Source organism: Melozone crissalis, unplaced genomic scaffold, assembly GCF_028551555.1.
Source record: "Melozone crissalis strain CALT ecotype California unplaced genomic scaffold, PUWL_Pcris_2 ptg000027l_1, whole genome shotgun sequence".
Taxonomy (NCBI): domain Eukaryota; kingdom Metazoa; phylum Chordata; class Aves; order Passeriformes; family Passerellidae; genus Melozone; species Melozone crissalis.
The window spans coordinates 29,351,945-29,371,958 of NW_026535805.1; the positions used below are offsets into that span (position 1 = coordinate 29,351,945).

Sequence of the window (20,014 nt, forward strand, 5' to 3'; positions counted from 1 at the left end):
CAGGGCGGGGCCACGGCTCTCAGCGCGCGCTGCTTGAAAGCCCCGGGCGGCGGCCGCGCGCTGTGGCCGGGCTGAGCCGGGCCGGGCCGGAGGAGCCGCGGCTGCCCCGGGAGGTGCGGGCGAGTCAGGCCGGATCTCCGCCTCGCTCGCCTCTCTGTCCCTCTCTCGCCCCACTCTCCGGGCAGCACCGACCCGCAAAGAGGTACAGCCGCCACCGCCGCGTGGGGAGGCGGCCCGAGCCGGGATGCGCGGGGGCAGCCGCAGGAGCTGCTGGTGGCCCTGGCGGGGCCCAGCGCCCCGGCCGTGAGCTGAGCCGGCCCTTGAGCCGAGATCGAGAGCGAACATCGAGAGCTCAGAGCGCTCGGCTTTGCCTTGGCTCCTTGCTTTGTTTCCCGCTCTGCGGCAATATGGGCATCCAGGGCCTGCTCCAGTTTATCAAGGAGGCTGCCGAGCCTTCCCACGTGAAGAAATACAAAGGAATGGCCGTAGCTGTGGACACCTACTGCTGGCTGCACAAGGGCGCCTATGCTTGTGCCGAGAAGCTGGCCCGTGGGGAGCCCACGGATATGTAAGTTTTTCTTATGTTTCGCTCTCGGCCCTTTAGCAAACTAATGTTTTGTCAACTTGATGTTTCTTGAACTAAAAACTAATTTACAGAAGTTTCGCTTCTTGCTGTTGATTCTGAGTTCTGAGTTGAACTCTTTAGTTATGGAAATTTTTGGCGATAAAGAAACAGCTTTCCAGCTGTGCAAAATAAATTTTAAAAATGTATATGTTGGGGGAAAACTGAATTTTTTTTTGTTGGAATACCCAAGGCTATATCAGTTAGTTTTTTTTTCCTAGCATGAATTGCTCTCTACTATAATCGAATTTCTCTGATGAAATTCTGTAAGTGTAATTATTTTCATTTCAAATTTAATATTATTTTCAGACACCTTTTTTGTATAGAAAGAGACTTTGTAAATACTTCTGTGACAAAGGTTATTATGATATCAAGGAATTTTGAGAGATGTGTTGTGGTCTGAATAAGGTCTAAGATTTTTGCTGAACATACTATGCTCTTAGTTAAAGTAGCTTTTCTAAATCACGTTTACACGTTTTTAGGGAAGGAAATGCACAAAAATTGTGGTCATATTTCAAATTTACCTCCACACCTTAGATCAGGTTTGCATTTCTTGCCTATCTCTGGAAGCGTGGCTTGAACTTTTGTTTTAGATTGGATATAGGTAAGGCTGGAAGGGGCCACAGGATGTCATCTCATGCAGGTGCCCTTAGAGAACATTACTTGGGGTTGTGTCCAGGTGGCTTTTCAGTGTCTCCAGAGAAGGAAGAGACTCGAAAACCTCTCTGGCCAACCTGTTTCCGTGCTTGGTTACTTGCACAGCAAGGAGGTTCTGCTTATATTCTAGTGGAATTCTTGTGGTTTGGTTTCTGCCTGCTGCCTCTTGTCCTATTGCTTGGCACCACCCAGGGGCCCTTGGATCCATCAAATGTTTGATTGGAGGCAAGACAGAGTTGGTGCTTTGCAAATGGATTCAAATATTTGCTGCTGCCCATGTTAAGAACTGTGCAATTTCAATCCAACCCTGCCTTGAAGGTAGCGAAGGTTCCTCAGACTCCTGAGATAGGATACACTTCAGCTGAGGAAAAAATTCACTGTCAGAAGTAGTTGTAGGAAGCTTTGGAATGGTTGAATTTGAATACATAGGTACTTTATGGCCAAATCTTATTTCCATGCACATATGACCCTAGACTGGCACCTTAACTATAGTATAGAGTCCTTTCATACTTAAACATTCATCTGGATGAAAGTTTATATAGCTACAGTGCTATTTGCTCCTGTCTTTCAAAAATCAGTTATTTTTCTGTAGCTCTAAGTCTAGTTTCTTCAGTGCTTGTATCCTTGCATTCTAAATGCTTCCAAATCCCACTCTCCTTCTCCTCCCTTCCTCTGCTGATAGGGTTGCTCTTGCTGTTTTAAACAGTGTCCTTAAAATAAAAAAATTAGGTTTTTTTTTTCCTTTGGGCATTGGATCTGCAATGTGCTTGCTTAGTGTTTACAGCAGTTCTTAGATTCTAGTTCTGTGCTGCTGATAAAGTGATCTCATACGGATCTGTAGAAATAACAGGTAGGAAGATGAGAGGTCTGAGGGAATAAATAACATCCGGAACACCCAACAAATATTTTTTCAAGGGGTGGGTTTGAAGGCAGTGGCTGGTTGCTTCCTGAGCCGTATACTGTCTTCACAGTTTTTAAAGAAGGGAAACTTTTCTGACTTTTGGAATATTTTCAGTGCTGTGCCTGTATTTTTAGTGTGGGAAGATACATTTGTATGTCTTGTCCATAGGATATATCCATTATCTGGAGGGAAGAGTGGATAATTCTACAAGGAGAGATTAAATATAACCCCATCACTTCCAACTCTACCAAAGTGCATTTAGTCTGCATTTCTGGGCAAAGGCAGACTTTTGCTGGTCTGCTTCCTGTTTCCCTGGCCATTGTGAATTGGCTTGCTGAAAGTAAAAAGACAATCCATGTTTGAACTGGTCAAGTTTTTGTCACGATTGAATCCTAATGTAGCAAAATCAACTGAATTATACTCGAATTCTTACTTCATTTTGTCTGGGAGGGAGGAGCAGTAAGCCCAGTTCTGAATTGGGAAGTGGATTGTTTCTCTTGGTACAAAAATCAACCAAACTGCATTCAAGTGTTCTTAGTTTTTTGTGATGCTAGGGGAATGTACAGCCTGTTATGATTTTTGAATAGTAGTTAGTCCTAAACTTATAGTTCTCCTTTCCTGAAGCTGGAAAATTGTAATAGACTTGTGATTAACAATAAAGTTTATCTCTCTTTTCTTACTTTTGTTATTGTTGATACAGTTATGTAGCTTTCTGTATGAAACTTGTTCATATGCTCCTCTCATTTGGAATTAAACCAATTTTGGTATTTGATGGATGTACCCTACCCTCTAAGAAGGAAGTGGAAAAGGCACGACGAGAGTAAGTACCAAACTGTATTGATTTGCAAGCAAAGCAGTTTTATCACTACAATAAAAGACAAAAAACCCTCCAGCTAGGAAGTAAGTTCTGGTAAACCCCTCTGCAATGTAGTGTGATATTTTTTAATTTACCTGTAAATCATACAAACTTCTTAGAGGTTTTATTCCAAAAATAGAGATGCACTTCATAAATGAAAGCCATTTTATAAAGGAAGGAAGTAAGCCTTTGAGCAGTAGTTCCTGTCATATCAGAGGCTGTTGGTTTACCTACACTTGTGATCTCTGGACAAAAATATTTTTTCTCAATATAATTTTATTTCAATATAGTACCCCTGTCCTCATCTTTCTCTACAACTAACAAGATAGAAGTTGTTTCAAATTTGGATTCAGGTCCCTATAAATGGGACTTTTCACTGAAGCTATGAGAATTTTTCAGTATTGGTTGTTATTTATGAAGTCTCATGAGACACGTGCTTTCTTCAGCGTGAAATGAACAATTTCCGATTTATGAAATTAAGTAAATTAGGTTTTCTGTCCTCTAAATCAATAACTATCTAGTGTCAGATACTCCCATTAAATCTATTTTACTGCAAGCTGAATAGGGGCATTTCTTCTTTTACACTGCTGATTTCAGTTCCTATTTGTCCTTTTTTCTGAGAAAATATTATCAATTTCAACATTCAGATCTAGTTGTCCTTGTCATTGCAATGACAAAATTATTCTTTTGTTTTAAAAAATTATGCAGTAGCCCAGATTTGGAAGGTGTTATGATTTCTCCCCCTTTGTTTCCTGTCTCTCTTAGTCCCTTCTGCTGTTTGTTTTTTAAGTGAACAATAATCTGAGATTGATGATATTTTTATCTTTCTTTTAGGAGGCGTCAAGCCAGTCTTCTGAAGGGGAAACAATTGTTGCAGGAAGGGAGACTGTCAGAGGCTAGAGAATGTTTTGGGCGAAGTATAAATATTACCCATGCTATGGCTCATGAAGTTATTAAAGTGAGTTGTCAACATTATTGATAAAGCCAGTTAAAAAAAATCTCTGCAATAGGTAGCATATCCTACTCTTCATTTTTGTGGCTACATCATTGCTTATTCTATATAGGAAAGAAAAGTATTCCCACCTGCTCACTCTGTAATTGACTTGCATGTTATTGGATTGTGTTAGGCACAATTAACAAGCTTGAAGTTTATTATGCCCATTTGTATAAATAATGATGTGTCAAACAAAACACATCTCTTCCTATCATTATGAACTGAATTTGAACCTGTTTTACTTTTGCAGCACAAAAAAAACTAATTTTTTTTTTGCATTTTTTCCCTTGTCTAGTTTCTGAGCATAGACTACAAAAAAAAAATTGGCTCATTAAAAATTGTTCTGGTAGTTTTTTGCTATACTTTTGATGCAGTTATAGGGTCTTCATCAAAAATTATTAAGTTTGTTCTAGTACTCTTCTCCTTTGTCCAGAATATAACTTGCATGAGTTCAAAGCTGTCAGCTGTGGTCAGATGCAGTGGCAATAGTGTTATAGGAAAAGTTGTTTTTGTAAACCATATATAGACCTAAACTGCTTTAAAGTGGGTTTTTTTAATATGAAGTATTGGACTCTTACTGGGGGCAGGATGGGTGTGTGATTAAAAAGGTCATGGTTTTGGCTTTTTAATGTAGAGGTTTTTATGCTTTCAGATCTCTTAGGGTAATTACTGAAAATTAATGCAGGGTACTTGTATGCTTCTTGTTTATGTACAGGCTGCACGGGCCCAGGGAGTTGATTGCATTGTTGCTCCTTATGAAGCTGATGCTCAGCTGGCTTATCTTAATAAGATTGGCATGGTTCAAGCTATAATTACGGAAGACTCGGATCTTTTAGCTTTTGGATGTAAAAAGGTATGGAAGAAAATACTAATAACCTTTACCTCTTGCTGATATCTGAAAAGCAGGGTTTGAAGTTGCCAAATGTGTTTGATGTATGGTTTAACTCTTCTACAGCAAAAGTGGGAAACAGAAGAGATGAAAATGGAACTTTGCCTCTCTGTTTCCACCAAGTGCAGTGAACCACCTTATATGGGTGAAAATGATTGTTTTCACTTCCTCTTAATTTTCAGGTGTTTCTGAAAATCGACAAGTTTGGAAATGGACTAGAGATAGATCAAACTCGACTGGGAAACTGCAAGCAGCTTGGAAATGTATTTACAGAAGAGAAATTCCGCTACATGTGTATTCTTTCTGGTTGTGACTACCTTCCTTCAATTCATGGAATTGGGTTAGCTAAAGCATGCAAGTTACTAAAATTAGCCAACAATCCAGATATTATAAAGGTAAACTCAGTTTTGCTTTGTGTTTTGTTTTTTGGCAGCCTATATCAGTATATTTGAAATTTAACACTGAACTGAAAATATGAAGCGTTCTTGTCTTCCTCCATTTTGAGGAGAATACTAAAAAGTATTTTTAGTATTCTTAAAAAAGATGCTGGCCTAAACTTACTCAAGTGTTGAAGCTGATATATGTTTATAAGAAAAATACCAGAAGTAAACTTAGGTAAAGAATTGTTTTAATCCTTCAAGGGTATATTGTGTTTGAAGAGAAACTTCATTTTTGGTAAGACTTTCATATTTTTCATACACCGCCGCCTCCCCCCAAATTACTTCCTTCTTACTCAAGCAGCTTTCTTCTGCTTCTACAGATTTTTTATTTGACCTGCTCAATGAACTGGAGCTTCTGTATCAGTACAGATTTTTCTATGTGGGGGAGGGGCAGAGATTGGGAATCCTATTTCTTGGCATATGTATGGATATGGACATTTCCATGTTAAAAATGGTATGGAAGAAAATTGTGATTTGATGCAAAACAAATTAATTTGGGGTGGGTTTTTTTCTTGTATGAAGTTAAAATAAATCTTGTATGAGGAAATACAGAGGCTAAGAGGGTGGAAATAACTACTTCTGTATGGGTAATAAGGGAGTGGAGAGGTTAAGAGCTAATAAGAATAGCTCATGGGTCTGTCCTGAAGGCAGGTAAATCTAATCCATAAAATCATTTTAATATGCAGTTTAACTAACTTAGTGTGTTATCATTTTTCTTAAATAACTTGTTGTATTTTATCTTTTTCTTTCACAAACAAAGTACTATGATTTTTAATTTTAAAATGTTTTGTATCATATAGAGCAGACATCAAAGTAACTGGTTTTGCTTTTGAGGAAGTAAAAGGGGAACTTTGCACTTTTCCCATGCAAATCATTATTTGCTTTAATGTATCTCTGAGCAAAATCCCAGAGCTTATTCTGGTTAGTTTTGCTTTTTTTCCATTTTAAGAGCACCCACATATTGCTTATATGTCCTGATAATATCAATGATAAAAAAATTGATGTGCATTAGTTTAAGTAAATACACCTTAAGGAGATTGTTTTTCTGATCATATTTTGTATTGATTGATTTATTGAAGGAGGTATAAAAATTGAATTGTTATTTTTGTAATTGTAGACAATTTGAGTAGGAAAAGAATGTATGAAGTTCTAATTTCTTTCCTTCCCCTATTTAAGTTGAATCTGCTTGTTGCAGTAGGAGACTCGTTCTACATTTAATTACAAGCAAAGATGATTAATATTTGAAAAGTATTTAACCTTTCACTTAACCTGTTAAAATGACACAGTTGAATAATTTCTTTTTTTGACAGGTTATCAAGAAAATGGGGCAGTATTTGAAGATGAATATAACGGTACCAGAAGAATACATACAGGGTTTTATACGAGCTAATAATACATTCCTGTATCAGTTAGTTTTTGATCCTGTGCACAGAAAATTAGTTCCTCTGAATGCATATGAAGATGATATTGATCCAGAAACACTAACTTATGCAGGACGGTATCCTTTGCGTTGAAAGGGCAGAATGGGGAAATAAGGATGAGCTGATGTGGTATCTTACAATTTTCATTGCATCTGTGATGTACTTGGATTTTTTGTTGCATCCCTGCTTTGACTAAAGTGTCTTTTCTGCAATCTTAAACTTTTGTGGGGGTTTTCTTATTTTCTCCTTTGCTCTGATTTTAATTATTTTTTTTTAAGTGCAGGGGGTAACTAAATGACCTATTATTGATACAGGCAGAAGTTACTGATCTGGTTGTTTTCTTTAGAAATAAATTGTTTAATACAGTTTAAATATAAACTGACTGCCTTGTGGCTATCTTGAATTTCTGCCTGTGTTGTGTGTTATAATCTCTTCTAGTTTAATTCTTGCAGTTTGTGCTCAACTCAGTCTCTAATCTTAGCATTTCCTGTTATACCAGGTCCCACTTCCTATAGAAAAGGTAGCATTTTGCCACAACTATGCAGTATAAATTTCAACATGTAAGATGAGGAAAATGAAGGAAGAGAGGGAACTGTAAAGTAGTTACTAGCTTTGTATGGTCAAGGCCCCTGACCTCTGGCATCTGCAGAAATTAGGAAGGAGATAGTTACTGCCTTGCCTGCTGATAATTGAAGGATTTAGTATTGACTTGCATGATTTGCCAAAGGCTGCAGATGCTGTTACATCAGATTGAGCCAGGAGTAGTAGTATTAATTCTTTAGGTTAATATTCTAGCCATGCTTTTTAGCCAAAAAATGGGAAAGCGGCTGTTTTAACTTTCATGGCGCAGTTGTTGAAATATAATGTAACATTCAGATATTTTCCTTTACTGTGATGGGAACAGACATGTTGGTGATGATGCTGCTTTTCAAATTGCTATTGGCAATGTTGATATCAATACAATGGAACAAATTGATAATTATAACCCTGACACGGCACAGGTAATGTCTTTATTGTGAAGTTAGATATTAAGAACTTGATGTGGGTCTGAATGTTAGTGGGAAAATGTGATTGAGTGTTATCCACAAATGAATTGTCAGTGAAAGCTATTGTGGTATTATAGAAACTGTGTGCTCTCACACACATAATTCTTTTTTTTTAAGGTAAAATTTTATTTTTCATGGCATTTAATATCTGTTTTATTTTCAGACTTATTTGCTAAATCCTTAAATTTACTTACAGAAGTAACTGGTTTAAAGAGAAAATTCACAAAGAGTCTTGGCTTTCTTCCAAGAATAATCCTCAATTGTTTCCTGAATAGAAATAAATTTTAAACTTTAAATTTAGTCTGAGATGAGCAGTTAGTCACTTGTGCCATATTGAAATGAGGACATCATGGGAGAACAACAAAAAGTATGAAAAGCATGAGAATTGTGGGAACAAAAAAAATTGGGTTTTGTGGACTACATCACTAGATGTACAAATGTCAGCATTTCCTTCCTTGTATGCTGAGTCAAGAAATCAAATATAGAAGGCAAAATTATAAACCTGTGTCTGTGTCTTGGTTTTTAATTGTTTTTTGTAGCCTGTGCAGCAGAGAAGTTGTGGCTGGAATGACCGACGTGATAATCATGTCAATAGCATTTGGAGCAGAGAGTACAAGTTTGGCCCCACTGAAGATCCTGCTCCTCCCAAAATACACTTCCCAGAGAAACCATTAACCAAAGGCATGGAGAAAATAATTAGTGTTAAAGGACTAAAGCTTGCAGGCAAAGAGCTCTTGTCAAAAAGGCCAAGGAGTGGTATGTTTCTATTAAATAAGTGTATGAACAACAGTAGAAGGCGCTGTGAATAGAAAAGAATTTATCTTGTACTTTATGGTATGAGGCTTTAGAGGCTTAACTCTTGAATGTTATTGTCTGTATTCTGTTTTCAACAAGCTACAAGACTAACAGGCCATAATATTAAAGCCCATGTGATGATTAAGGGTGACAGCAAACTTTCAACAGGACTTGATCTTAATCTTTGGTTTGCTATAAAACTCTGGTGGTATCAAATTCAGGTTATATTTAATACAAGCTGTATTTTGATATAGTTTTGGTTTTAATTTCTATCTTGAAATGGCTTGTGAAGAAGTTAAAACAGCTTGTTTTCCTAGCATTGATATTAGGCCAGACTGAAAACCAAGAATGTTTTCTGTACTCAGACTATGCTCTTTACGCCAAATTTTTTGCTTTCTCTAGTGTATCTGTGTTATCTCATCTTCTATGCCACCTGAGTTATATGTGCTCAGATAAACTGTGGACTTGTAATAGAAGAAGCACTTTTTATTCCTATTGTGCTTTGTTGTTTTCCACTGCTTCCTTTGCTTTCTGATTATACTGCTGGAGTTTTCTTTTTTTCCTTTGATACTCCTGGTATCTTCCTATTCCCTCGCCTATCAAAGTCTGTTGGTAGTTTAGCAACCTGCCTCTAAATCAAATGTAGTTTCATTTCATTCCATCTATCTTTTCACTGAGTTATTTTTAAGGCAATGTACTAGAAAACAATGGCATTAAAGACAACTAAACTCTATTTCCTTACCAGACATTACTAATATTTTTAAGCCTGTGAGAGTAAATATGCAATGTTTTGTTATCTCATTACTGGTTAATTGTAGAATGTACTTTTACAGTGATGCTTAAATTGTCTTTAGATTCAGAAGAAGTCTCAGATGGAGATCTGTTGAAGCAATATTCATTTTCAAAAACAAAAAGAATCAAGAAGGAGGATGATAATGATGGTCAAGCACAAAAGAATGTGTCAGCAATACAAACCCTTGATTCTCCAGCAGTTTCCATCACTCAAGAAAACACCAACTCTCTACCCAGAGTTAGAAATAAATTTGCTTCATTTTTACAAAGGAAAAACAAAGAGAAGGATGGTGTAATTGTTCCAGGAACAAGAAGCAGGTATGCTTATGTCACATGTTTTCATAAGTAGCAAAATACTGTTTGCTAAATGGCCCTAATACTGAAAATAGGAAAAATGCTACCTCAAACTTTTTATGCAACTGTATTGCATCTCAGCCAAGATGGTGGATTCTTTGTGCTAGGCATGCTGTCTTTTGGAGGACAGATAATGTTGATTTTTTTTACTGCGAAGTGAAGACTGAGACTTGAATGGTTTGGTTTGGAGTGGACCTTAAAATCATCTCATTCCAAACCGCCTGACATTGTCAGGACACCTTTTTCTAGACCAAGCTGCTCAGAGATCCAACCAAACTGATCTTGAGCACTTCCAGGGATAGGCATCTGCAGCTTCTCTGGGCAACCTGTTCCAGTGCACCACCACACTCACATTCACCACCACCACCACACTTCACAAGGTGAAGAATTTCTTCCTAGTATCTGATTTCAGCCTCCTTCAACTTAAAATCATTTCCTCTTGTCCTGTCACTACATGCCCTTGTGAAAGGTCCCTCTCCAGCTCTCCTTTAGGCTCCCCTGTAGGTACTGCAAGGTGTTATTAAGGTCTTCTGGAACCTTTTCTTCTCTAGGCTGAACAGCCTAGAGAAGAAAAGCTTTCTCAGCTTTTCTTTCTAGGAGAGGTGCTCTGCCTCTGTGATCAATTTGGTGGCTCTCAAGAAAATATTAAATATCTCTGGGTATCAGAATTAATTAGGAATTGGCTGGGGTTTTTTCCCAGGTAGAAGACATGTGATATATCTCAAAAAAAACAAGGATAGCTACTTGTAGCAAATATATAAGCAGTTAATGAATTAATGGACTTAAGTTGATGGGGCTTTTGGTTTATTGCAGTAAAGCTAAACCTGGTCATACTCAATGACAAATATCTATTATTATCCCATCCCATTCAGCTGACACTAGTGATGTCTGCAGTATCACTTTGAGAACAGGGACTTTGTTAGGTTTGGGGTTCTTTTTTGTTTAGTCTCATTTGGTCTACTTGAATTTGTTTTACAAAGCATTATCACAATTAGGTCTATTATTGTGTAATTTTTATCTTAAATAATATGAATATTTTTGAGCAGTGCAATTTTGCAGAGCAGTCTTAATACCTTTGTTTTAAAGCACACCTTTCTGAGCTGAAAGTTTTGGAAAGCTTTTTTATTGCATGAAAAATTAAGAGTTGTCACTGCTGATAGGTTCTTCCCTCAATCTCTGCTCAGTATTCTGAGGAACTGCTGCTATAGCATAGAAAAAAGTAGTAAGGTTCTATTTTCTTTGTTAAGTGGTGCAGTAGTATTTCACTACTAGCTTTATCATCTTTAATTAATATATTCGGAAATTTTGTAGGCTTTCTGGATGTTTTTTTGTTGGTACTTTTTTGCTAAATGTCTCCCTGAGGGACTTTTCCTGTTGCCAAAATAATTTGTCTGCAAGTATACCTTGAAAATAAAATTGATGGATAAAAAAAATGATGCAAATGAGTATGTCATCATCAATAACTTTCTTCCCCCTTGCTTTCACCTTTTTTTTTCCCCTTTTTTAGGTTTTTCTGCAATGATGCAGATATGTTTGACAGTAGAGCAAAGAAGGAAGCTGGTGATCTAACTCAGGATGCTGAGCAGGACTGCCAGAAACGGGAAACAAAACATGTAGCTGAAGATGTTTCTAGGTTTTCAGAAACTGAAAAATCATCACAGACTGTCTTTACACCTCCTGGAGAAATGCAGAAAAGTTGTTCCCAGAGGTTTAGCAACCTCAAAAGTAACTCAGGAAATCTTGGTCTACCTCACACTGTATTTTCACAGCAGTTTCACCAACAGAGAAACAACTGCATTGTATCCCAGGAAGATCGGATTAATGCGGCAGTGTGTGATGAATCGGAGGAAGAGTCCTCCCCCTTAACAGAACTGGAACAGTCATCACAGTCTCATGGGTCTTGTGAGCCATCAGAATGCAGTTTGGAGTCTTCAGAAATCCTGCAAGTGTCCAACAATAGCTTAGGTGCAAAGGTAAGAAAAGTAGACATTGTTTCAGTATTTGTTTTCACTTTAAATTATAAAAGAAATTATTTAGTCAAGTCTCCTTTACAGAATGGTGCCCTACAGATGATGTAGCTTGTGCTAACAAAACTTATCTCTAAATAGAATCACAGGATGATCATATTCTTGTCAATGCTTAACATAATTGTACAGAATGGATTGACATACTAGCTTAAATAAAATCTGTTCTGTTTTTAGTTTGTTTTGAGTTTTCTGCTGCTATCACTGCAGTGTCTCATAAACACACCTGGTAGGCAGCCTTTTGTCCTCTGCTTTTAGTCCCTGAAGTGCTTTCAGAAGCATATGCATGCCTTTGTAATGTTGCTTGCTAAAAGCCAGGTTTTTGTATGAATTCTTAGAACTGCTGAGAACGTTGTAGCTTAAAGTATATACATGTAGCTATGAAAGCATATATTGTGTTTACAAAAAGAAAACCTGTTTTAAAACCAGATCAATTTTCTCTTGAAGGAATCTGATTCTAGTTCAAAACCAAATGATGATCAATGTTCTCTCTCTGTGCTATTTTCTGCTGTTCAAACTAACAAAAAAAATACAATCATAAAGACCAAGGTAAGAATTCTTTTAATTTTATGAGCTTTACTAAACTCTGAAAATCAGTTTCTACTAGTTCATTTTAGAACTTGTAATAAAAGACTTAAGCAATGTAAATGTTGACAAGACAAAGCTTTATTCTTGTTCATCTACCCTGGAGCTGGGGTGAAATATAACCACCTATAACTGATAACAGAGTTGCAACTTATTTGGGGATTTTAAACACTTCAGTGTAAAGTAAGCCAGGGTAAGGCAAGAAAATCCATTGCACGTTCTATGATGTAAATTGCAGTAGTGTTCAAAGTCCAGATATAGTCTCAAGATGCAACTGTAATTTGACTTCTCTGTGTTTGCTTGTATGTATGAGAATAAACTTGTGTTCCTTGTTTGTGGAACATTTCTAAGAGCTTAATATATTTCTCTAGTTGATAACTTCTAAGACTTTAACAGCTCTGACTCCTTAGGTGTTATCATTAGAATTGGCCAAAAGATTTAAGAGGCAGACTAAAAATCACAAGCTTCTCTGCCAGACAAGAATATTGTGTGTTTTGTAAAATAGTGACATCTTGTGGTTATTGTTAGGAACTTAATTGTTTAGGAGCAAGTTACATTTGTATTTTGGAACACTTACATTTTTCCTGCTTTTCCTCAACAAGACTGAGCAAGGAAATGGTCCTGGCATTCAGAATTTTTATTGCTTTGGTTTTTAAGGCTGTGTTTAATATGTTTTACATTATTTTGCTCACCTTAGAAGGTATATTGGGAGAATGAATATATTAAATATTGGAGGATCACATTATAGAAGTACTGATGTAATATAAGCAATACATAAAAACAGAATTTCAGCATCCTTGGAGCCCTTCAGGAAATGAAAGCTGCTGAAAATGTGTGAGGAAAATAGGGTTAGTTTAAAGCAAGTGGCTATGAGGAGGATTTCCACCACTTATTTCCATGGCCATGAATTCTCTCTTCTACTGTTATGTGCTGGCAATAATAATTACAAAGAATTACATCAGAAAACTGCTTGGCCAAAAAGTAACCTGACAACAACAACCAAAAGGTCAGTCATGTGCTAACTTGGGCCCACCTAGGCTCTTGGGCTCTGTGAGTTGTCACACCAGTAGGACCATGGGAGAGCAAGGCAGAGATAAGGAGCACCACCTTTGGCTCAGTTTTCTCTTAGAATTTATTAAAATCTTGTTAGGATGTTTATTAGGATCCTGCAAGTGTTAAAAAGGGAAATGCATGCGGGTGTTAAATACAGCAGAAGATACCAAAGGGGAAAATGAATTCCAGATTTAGGGAAGAAGCAGTTAATCACATAATGCATAATTTCTTCTGATTTTGGTAAATTCAATATCAGCTATGTAGATTTACTTAGGAAAATTTAATAACTGGGGAAGGCAATCTGAAAAGTTTGTCAGCTCTTACAGTGGTTCCAATCCAAAACAGGAAGTGCTACCTATTCAATTCTAATACCAAAACTAATAGAAGCTTTTTACTAAGAAATGTCTGTGATACAGAGCTCCCTAAGACCTCAAGTTTTTTCCTATGATACTATTTCAGCTGTGCTTTCTACTGCTAATTATTTTTCACAATTACTGTGAGCTCAGCAATGAGTCCAATACTAATAATAGAGAAGAGCATTCTGCTCTGGCTATAAATTTCTTAGCCTACTTTTGGGATAGCTAAATTAAGTTCTAACTCAGATGTAATTCAGAACTATAGGGATACGTAGGATTTAGGTGCTTTATTTTATTTTCCTAGTATTCATGTTCCAATTTTTAGCTCACATTCAAGAGACTTTTTTTCACTCCTTGGAATACCAAGATCTGCTTAATATATTTAGGTAGAAACAGTGCAATTTCAATAATAGAATCATTAAGGTTGAAAAAGACTTTTGCAGTCAGGTCTAGGTGTCAATCCAGCACTACCATGTTCACCATTGAACTGTATCCTGAAGCGCCATATCCACACAATTTTTGAACACTTCCAAGAATTGTGATCCTGCCACTTCTCTGGGCAGCCTGTTCCAATGCTTTACAACCCTTTGCAGGAATAAATTTTTTCTTAATATCCAATCTAAACCTGCCCTGGTGAAACTTGAGGCCATTTCCTCGTGTCCTATTAGTTGCCTGGAAGAAGAGGCCACCCCCCACCTGGCCACACCTTCCCTTCAGGCAGTTGTAGAGAGTGGTGAGGTTGCCCCTGAGCCTGCTTTTCTCCAGGCTGAACATTCCCATCTACCTCAGCTGCTCATCATCAGACTTGTGCTCCAGACCTTTCATCAGCTCTATTGCTTGTCTCTGGACTCATTCCAGTGCCTCAATGTCTTTCTTGTAGATAGAGACCAAAACTGAGCAGAGTATTTGAGATGCAAAAAAAGAGAAAAATATAACAAATGTGTGTAGTGGGGGGATGGCAAAATGCCATGATGTTTCAGAAGGAACTGAGCTATGAATTTCCTTGAAGAAAAGGTTGCTGAGATGTTCCAATTTAAGTCTGGTTGTATTTAAGAGAGAGATTCTGGCCAAGCACAGCTTTTCTGGGCTTCTGGTATAGAAATTGGATAAGAAAGTCCAGGTAGAGGTTTAATGATCCTTGGGGTCATCATACTGTTACCTGTGCTCTTGCTTATGGCTCCATCTTCATGAAATCCGAGTGAGACTCAAGGGAGCGATACCAGAGAGTTGATACTCTTAAAATTCTGAAAGGTGGCATCACATGAGAGCACAACAAATAGTCTTCAAACAGATTAAAAAGTAACTATTCATTTGGTTTTAAAAACTGAATTCAAAATAAATTAGTATTTACAACCTTTATATAAAGGCTTATAGAAGTGGGTTTGCCGGTTCTTATAGCTGCAGTATGTCATGTGTTTGAGATACCATTTTTTAGAATATAGACTATCTAAATATACATTGCTATGGCATTTCAGATTGCATTATCTCAACACAATGTAAAGCACTTTATTTTTTGATTATAAGCTTTGCAGCATGATATCAGTTGCTTGCAGGTTGTCATTTTAACCATGTGCACTGCAATATCAAAATCCCACAGGTTCCTGGATTACGTAAATCCAGTAATATAAAGTCACATATGGTAACAAAGCTCAAGCCATTGATACCTGCTAAAGTAAGTGGACTAAGCAGGAAACTGTCACCTGTGCAGAAGAAAAAGGACTGTGATACTGAAAATAAGCTGGGGCTGCAATCCACTCTTGGGGAACTCTGGAAAAGCTTCCAATTTAAAAGGTGAGTTGCTTTAATCCTTAGTACACTGCATGTTTTTTTTCTCAAAGAAACAATTTTCAAAGCAGACTCTATACATGTTCTCCATACAATTCAGTAAGGAAAACAGTGCAAGATTAGATATTTTCTACTTAGGATTTATAACTTTCTAAGATTGATGTAAACATGAAGCATCGTTTTTCATAAATATATTTTTATAATTAGTTTTTTCTTTCTAACCAGGAAAAACTCTAGCTGAAATTTAATGAATTTTATTGATAATTATATATAGTTTACCATAATTGATATGAAAATCATTGCCATTGTTTGGCATCAAACACCAAAAATCATTTATTGGCCTAAATGCAAAAGCTGCATTCAAGTTGCTAAATTTAATTGAGTTCAAGACTGCTTCTGTTTAACTCCATGTCACTCACATTTGGAGATGGCTGATTGTCAGAACTATTCTGCTTTCAAGATGACAGTGAACTGATGGAATATTTCTGTTAGCAAGAGTATCTGGTTACAAGAGGCATTCTTGCATGTTATAAAATTCTGTTGCTTTCCCTTGTGGAGATGACTTTTCTAACTTGAAGTTTCTGCAAATAGCCTCAGGGTTTGAATTTTAAGGGCAACTATTATTTTTTAAAAGTACAACAGAATCTGAAGTGTAGTTATTCTGACTTGCACTATCTCCATGGGCTCAGATTAAAAACTTCTGGTGGCAAAGTTTTCCCAGCTTTAAGTAGCAATCTCAACTTTGAATAAATAAGATTTATTTAAATGAAATTATTTTCACTAACTTGAAACCAAATGTGAGTAGGACAGATGTATTCTTTGCACTGAGTAGTAAATGTTGATATTAGTGAGCATGTGTTAATTCAGATGAATGTATTTTAGTAAGTTTGGGCCTTAGGGTAGGTTATTGTAAACATATAACTGTTTTCTGTTTAAAAAGTATGACTTAAGGTGTTTACACTTTTAGAAATCTTACTTTTTATTATCTTCCTTATGGGGTGTAAAAATGATCAACAGTTTCAAGGAGGAAATGAAACTGTTTTTGTATTAATTGCTTGGCCTCTATTTGGGAATGTCTGACCAGGGTTGCTCGCAAGGAGAAAATTCATAAATTTGGATTTATCAGAATACAGGCAGATAGACCAGTGTGAGCCTAGGTGGCACTCTATGCCGATGGTTGCAAGACTTGGCTCCCACCATGCACATTTTATCCATTCAGTTTTGGTTGGTTTGGTTTGATTGGTTGGTTTGTAACCTCTGGCTTTTTATACTGGGGATATATATTTTTCTATTACTTCTATGTAAGCAATAATTTCTTAGCTTTTAGGGGATTTTTTTTCTCAACATATTTCACAAATTGGGCTTTCTACTGCTAGAACTTGGTTAGTTCTTTTTTTTTTTCCAGATTTTAAGATGTTTCTAAATTAGCCTTGTGTTTTAACAACTTTTACCTTATGGCAAATACATCCTGTGGGACACTAACCTGTTCTGTCTCAATGTCAAGGCTCACAGGATATATATATATAAAACTACACTTATTCAGAAGACCTGAATGTTAAGGAAGCAGGTACAACCCCAAGCAGGATGGACTACATACAGTCTTGCATAAGTAAAGCTAACAGCTATCATTCTGTCACTTTCAGTGAAGTTGTTCAGTTGTACTAAAATTGAAATTAAAACTTTGCATCAGAAATTTTCATTTTTTACTTATTCATAAGTGTAGTGGGTAGTTAGGTGATGGGTCTTGCTTTGTTTTAACCTGTATATTCTTACAGGCCTGTGGTTAGAAACACAAAACAACATTCTTCAATTCTGTTTTGTCTTTGGTTTTTTTGTGCAGAGAGTATGAAAAACTTCCTTCTTGTAGAAAGTCAGATCCTTTGTCTCCAATCAAAGATAATATACAGCTCACTCCAGAAACAGAAGAAGAAATCTTTAATCGTCTGGAACATAGTCATGTTCAAAGAGCTATATTCCAATGAACTGCATGCTGTTCATGATGGGATGGATTTTTAATCATTGTCAAAATTTACCTTTTGGATATTTCATCAATATATAAAAGATGCTTTGAAAACCAGCAATGTACTTTAGTCTGACTAGTGATTTATCATCTCTTTTATAAAAGCATGAATTCAAAGGTACAGTTCTATACTGACTGGAATAAAATAATTCAGATTCCTCTGTTCTTTTATTCTAAGTCCCCATGATAAATTTTTCTCCAAATACTTAGTTGCCCCTGGGCATTTGCGTGTCTCACGTACAATCCAAGTTTCCACAAGAGCAGCAGAATAAGTTTGTGTCTTAATTTGTAATAATTAATATTTTTTGCCTCTTTCTTTTTTCCTCTTGAAGCTAATCTGGCTTCACTACAGATTTAAAGCTGCTGTTAAGTGTGCATGACAGTCTGCAGTATACTTCCAGCAGTCTGATAACTATTTCTTTTCCCGGTAAGGTAAGATCTGCTCTCTTGACAGTTGGCTTTCTGTTTGGTTCAGTCATGTTGGTGGTAGGAATAACTGGGAAAAGGAACTGCAGAAAGGAGTATCACAAATATTTGGTCCCCAAATTGTCACATTACTAGGATGCAATAAAAAAAAATATAATGTATTCTTCTGTTTAACATGTCTGTTTCACATTTATATTCTTCTCCAACTACAGACACCCAAAATGCCAGTCCTCAGAGGTAGGGTTACGAAATAGCATTGTCATCACAACAGGCCAAGCTTCAGTGTTCAATTAAAGGAAGAGAATGCAGGAGACTGGAGCCCTTGCTGTGTTTGACCATGAAATACCATGAAATAGTATGATGGGATTTCAGGTTTTTACCCTGCAAATCAGGATTTGAGTCACTGTTAAAGGTATGTTTGAAACTTTCCTATTTTTAGGAGTGGATAGTATTTCTGCAGCAGATGAAGGTACAAAAACATACCTTAACCTGTGAAATATATCGTTTCCATTCCTGAGATTAATGCTTTCCCTCAGCCTTTGAGCTTTTTGCAAGAGTTTCAAGTTTGAAATTACCTATGAGAGGCAGAGATTTTTAGGTTGCAATGTACTTTTTTTTCCTCTCCTAAGAGAATTTCCATCTATGAAACTGAAGTGACCACCTGAACTAGATTACAAAGAAGCTGCTTAAAAGAAAAATTTGATCCCCAAATTTGTGGCATCAGCCTTCTTATTTCTACATTTGTGTTGAAGGTATGGGATACAAGGAATTGAAGCAATGATGCTCTAGGACAGGCTTTCTCTCATATGTGCACCACCAGAAAGTCCTTACCACTGAAAAGCAGTATTTTAATGTTCATCTTCAGAGAGGACTATCTCAGGTATGATGTTACAAATGTAGGCCAGGGATAAATGTTTGTCTTTCCAGTCATAGAACTGTTGCCTGGGATGAATTTTTATGTGTTCCTACAAATATTATAAAAATGACAGAATGAGTCTTTGAAGGGAAAACCAAAAAATAGTCTATTTTCATCCATTGCTTATTTGTTGGTGTGGGAGTTGCAAGGTTTTTAGTACAATACATCCTTGCCTTTTTCCTGCCTCTTCAGAAAAAGGGCCACTTGTTCCTGCTTTAGTGGATCATCATAAGAGACAAACTACTTGTTTTTGTGCTAGCAAGGACAGGTGATTTTAAGGGATTATCTTATGTGCAAGGTACACTGTATGTTCTTAAAGCAGATTTCTTAAAAGTATTTTTGTCTAGTTCCTGATATGTGTTTTGGAGATCTTGGGTACTGACTTCACATTACAGAGGCTTCTTTTCAGGAATAGAGGCATCTGATACATTACATGTAAACACATGTAACATGTGTAAGCATATAATAGCATTTAAGTTTTATACTTCTAATGGGGAGTTTTGTGTTGGTGTTTGCTCTGTGGAAGGTACAATAACACAAATGTAAATGAATTGGTGCAAGACTTTATTCCTAAGTTTAATAAGGTAGGGTAATATTCCATAGTAAAAATTATTATGTATCAGAATAGGTGAAATTATTACAGGTTGTGATGGCCTAGGGAGGATAAAATAAAACACAATGAAAAGAAAAAGGAAAAAAAAATACAGAGGAAAGAGAGCTTGGTGATTTTAAAAAAGCAGGCATTTAAGAGTTGGGTAGTTGGAAAACAAGTGAGTAGAAGGAATTGAAAGCAAATGACAAACAAGGCATGACTGTGTGTTGCTTGCTTTATAATCTCATAAAATAGTAAATATACCTTTTTTATATTTCTGATTTTATCAGCAGGACTTGAGAGTATTTTTACAAAATTGATGGCATTGCTAAACTATATTAAAAGGGTAAATCTGGCCCAGAAAAACTGAATTTACTAATGGTGGTCTAATCAAGCTTCACTTTTGAAAGTGCTGGCTGGCCATTCCTTCATCAGAATTCTCATATAAATATGCAGCATCACAGAGAATTAATGTGAGAGTGTGATCATA

General features: G+C 36.6%; 1 protein-coding gene across 1 annotated transcript; it reads left to right on the forward strand.

The window, feature by feature from the left end:
- The first annotated feature begins 407 nt into the window (after window positions 1–407).
- Window positions 408–17,552, forward strand: EXO1 (exonuclease 1). The gene is made up of 13 exons (XM_054280236.1): window positions 408–568; window positions 2,881–3,000; window positions 3,871–3,994; window positions 4,746–4,883; window positions 5,102–5,314; window positions 6,670–6,857; window positions 7,685–7,781; window positions 8,366–8,582; window positions 9,476–9,731; window positions 11,275–11,740; window positions 12,239–12,340; window positions 15,383–15,576; window positions 17,411–17,552. The coding sequence occupies exons 1-13, from the start codon at window positions 408–410 to the stop codon at window positions 17,550–17,552; spliced, it is 2,418 nt and encodes an 805-aa protein (XP_054136211.1).
- Window positions 17,553–20,014: the final 2,462 nt, after the last annotated feature.

Bases quoted from the DNA above. Each gene is read 5' to 3' on its own strand.
- EXO1 (XM_054280236.1), top strand. From the start codon at position 408: ATGGGCATCCAGGGCCTGCTCCAGTTTATCAAGGAGGCTGCCGAGCCT. The intron at 5,315-6,669 runs GTAAACTCAGTT...TTTTTTTGACAG, and splicing joins ACAATCCAGATATTATAAAG to GTTATCAAGAAAATGGGGCA. The intron at 9,732-11,274 runs GTATGCTTATGT...CCCCTTTTTTAG, and splicing joins GTTCCAGGAACAAGAAGCAG to GTTTTTCTGCAATGATGCAG.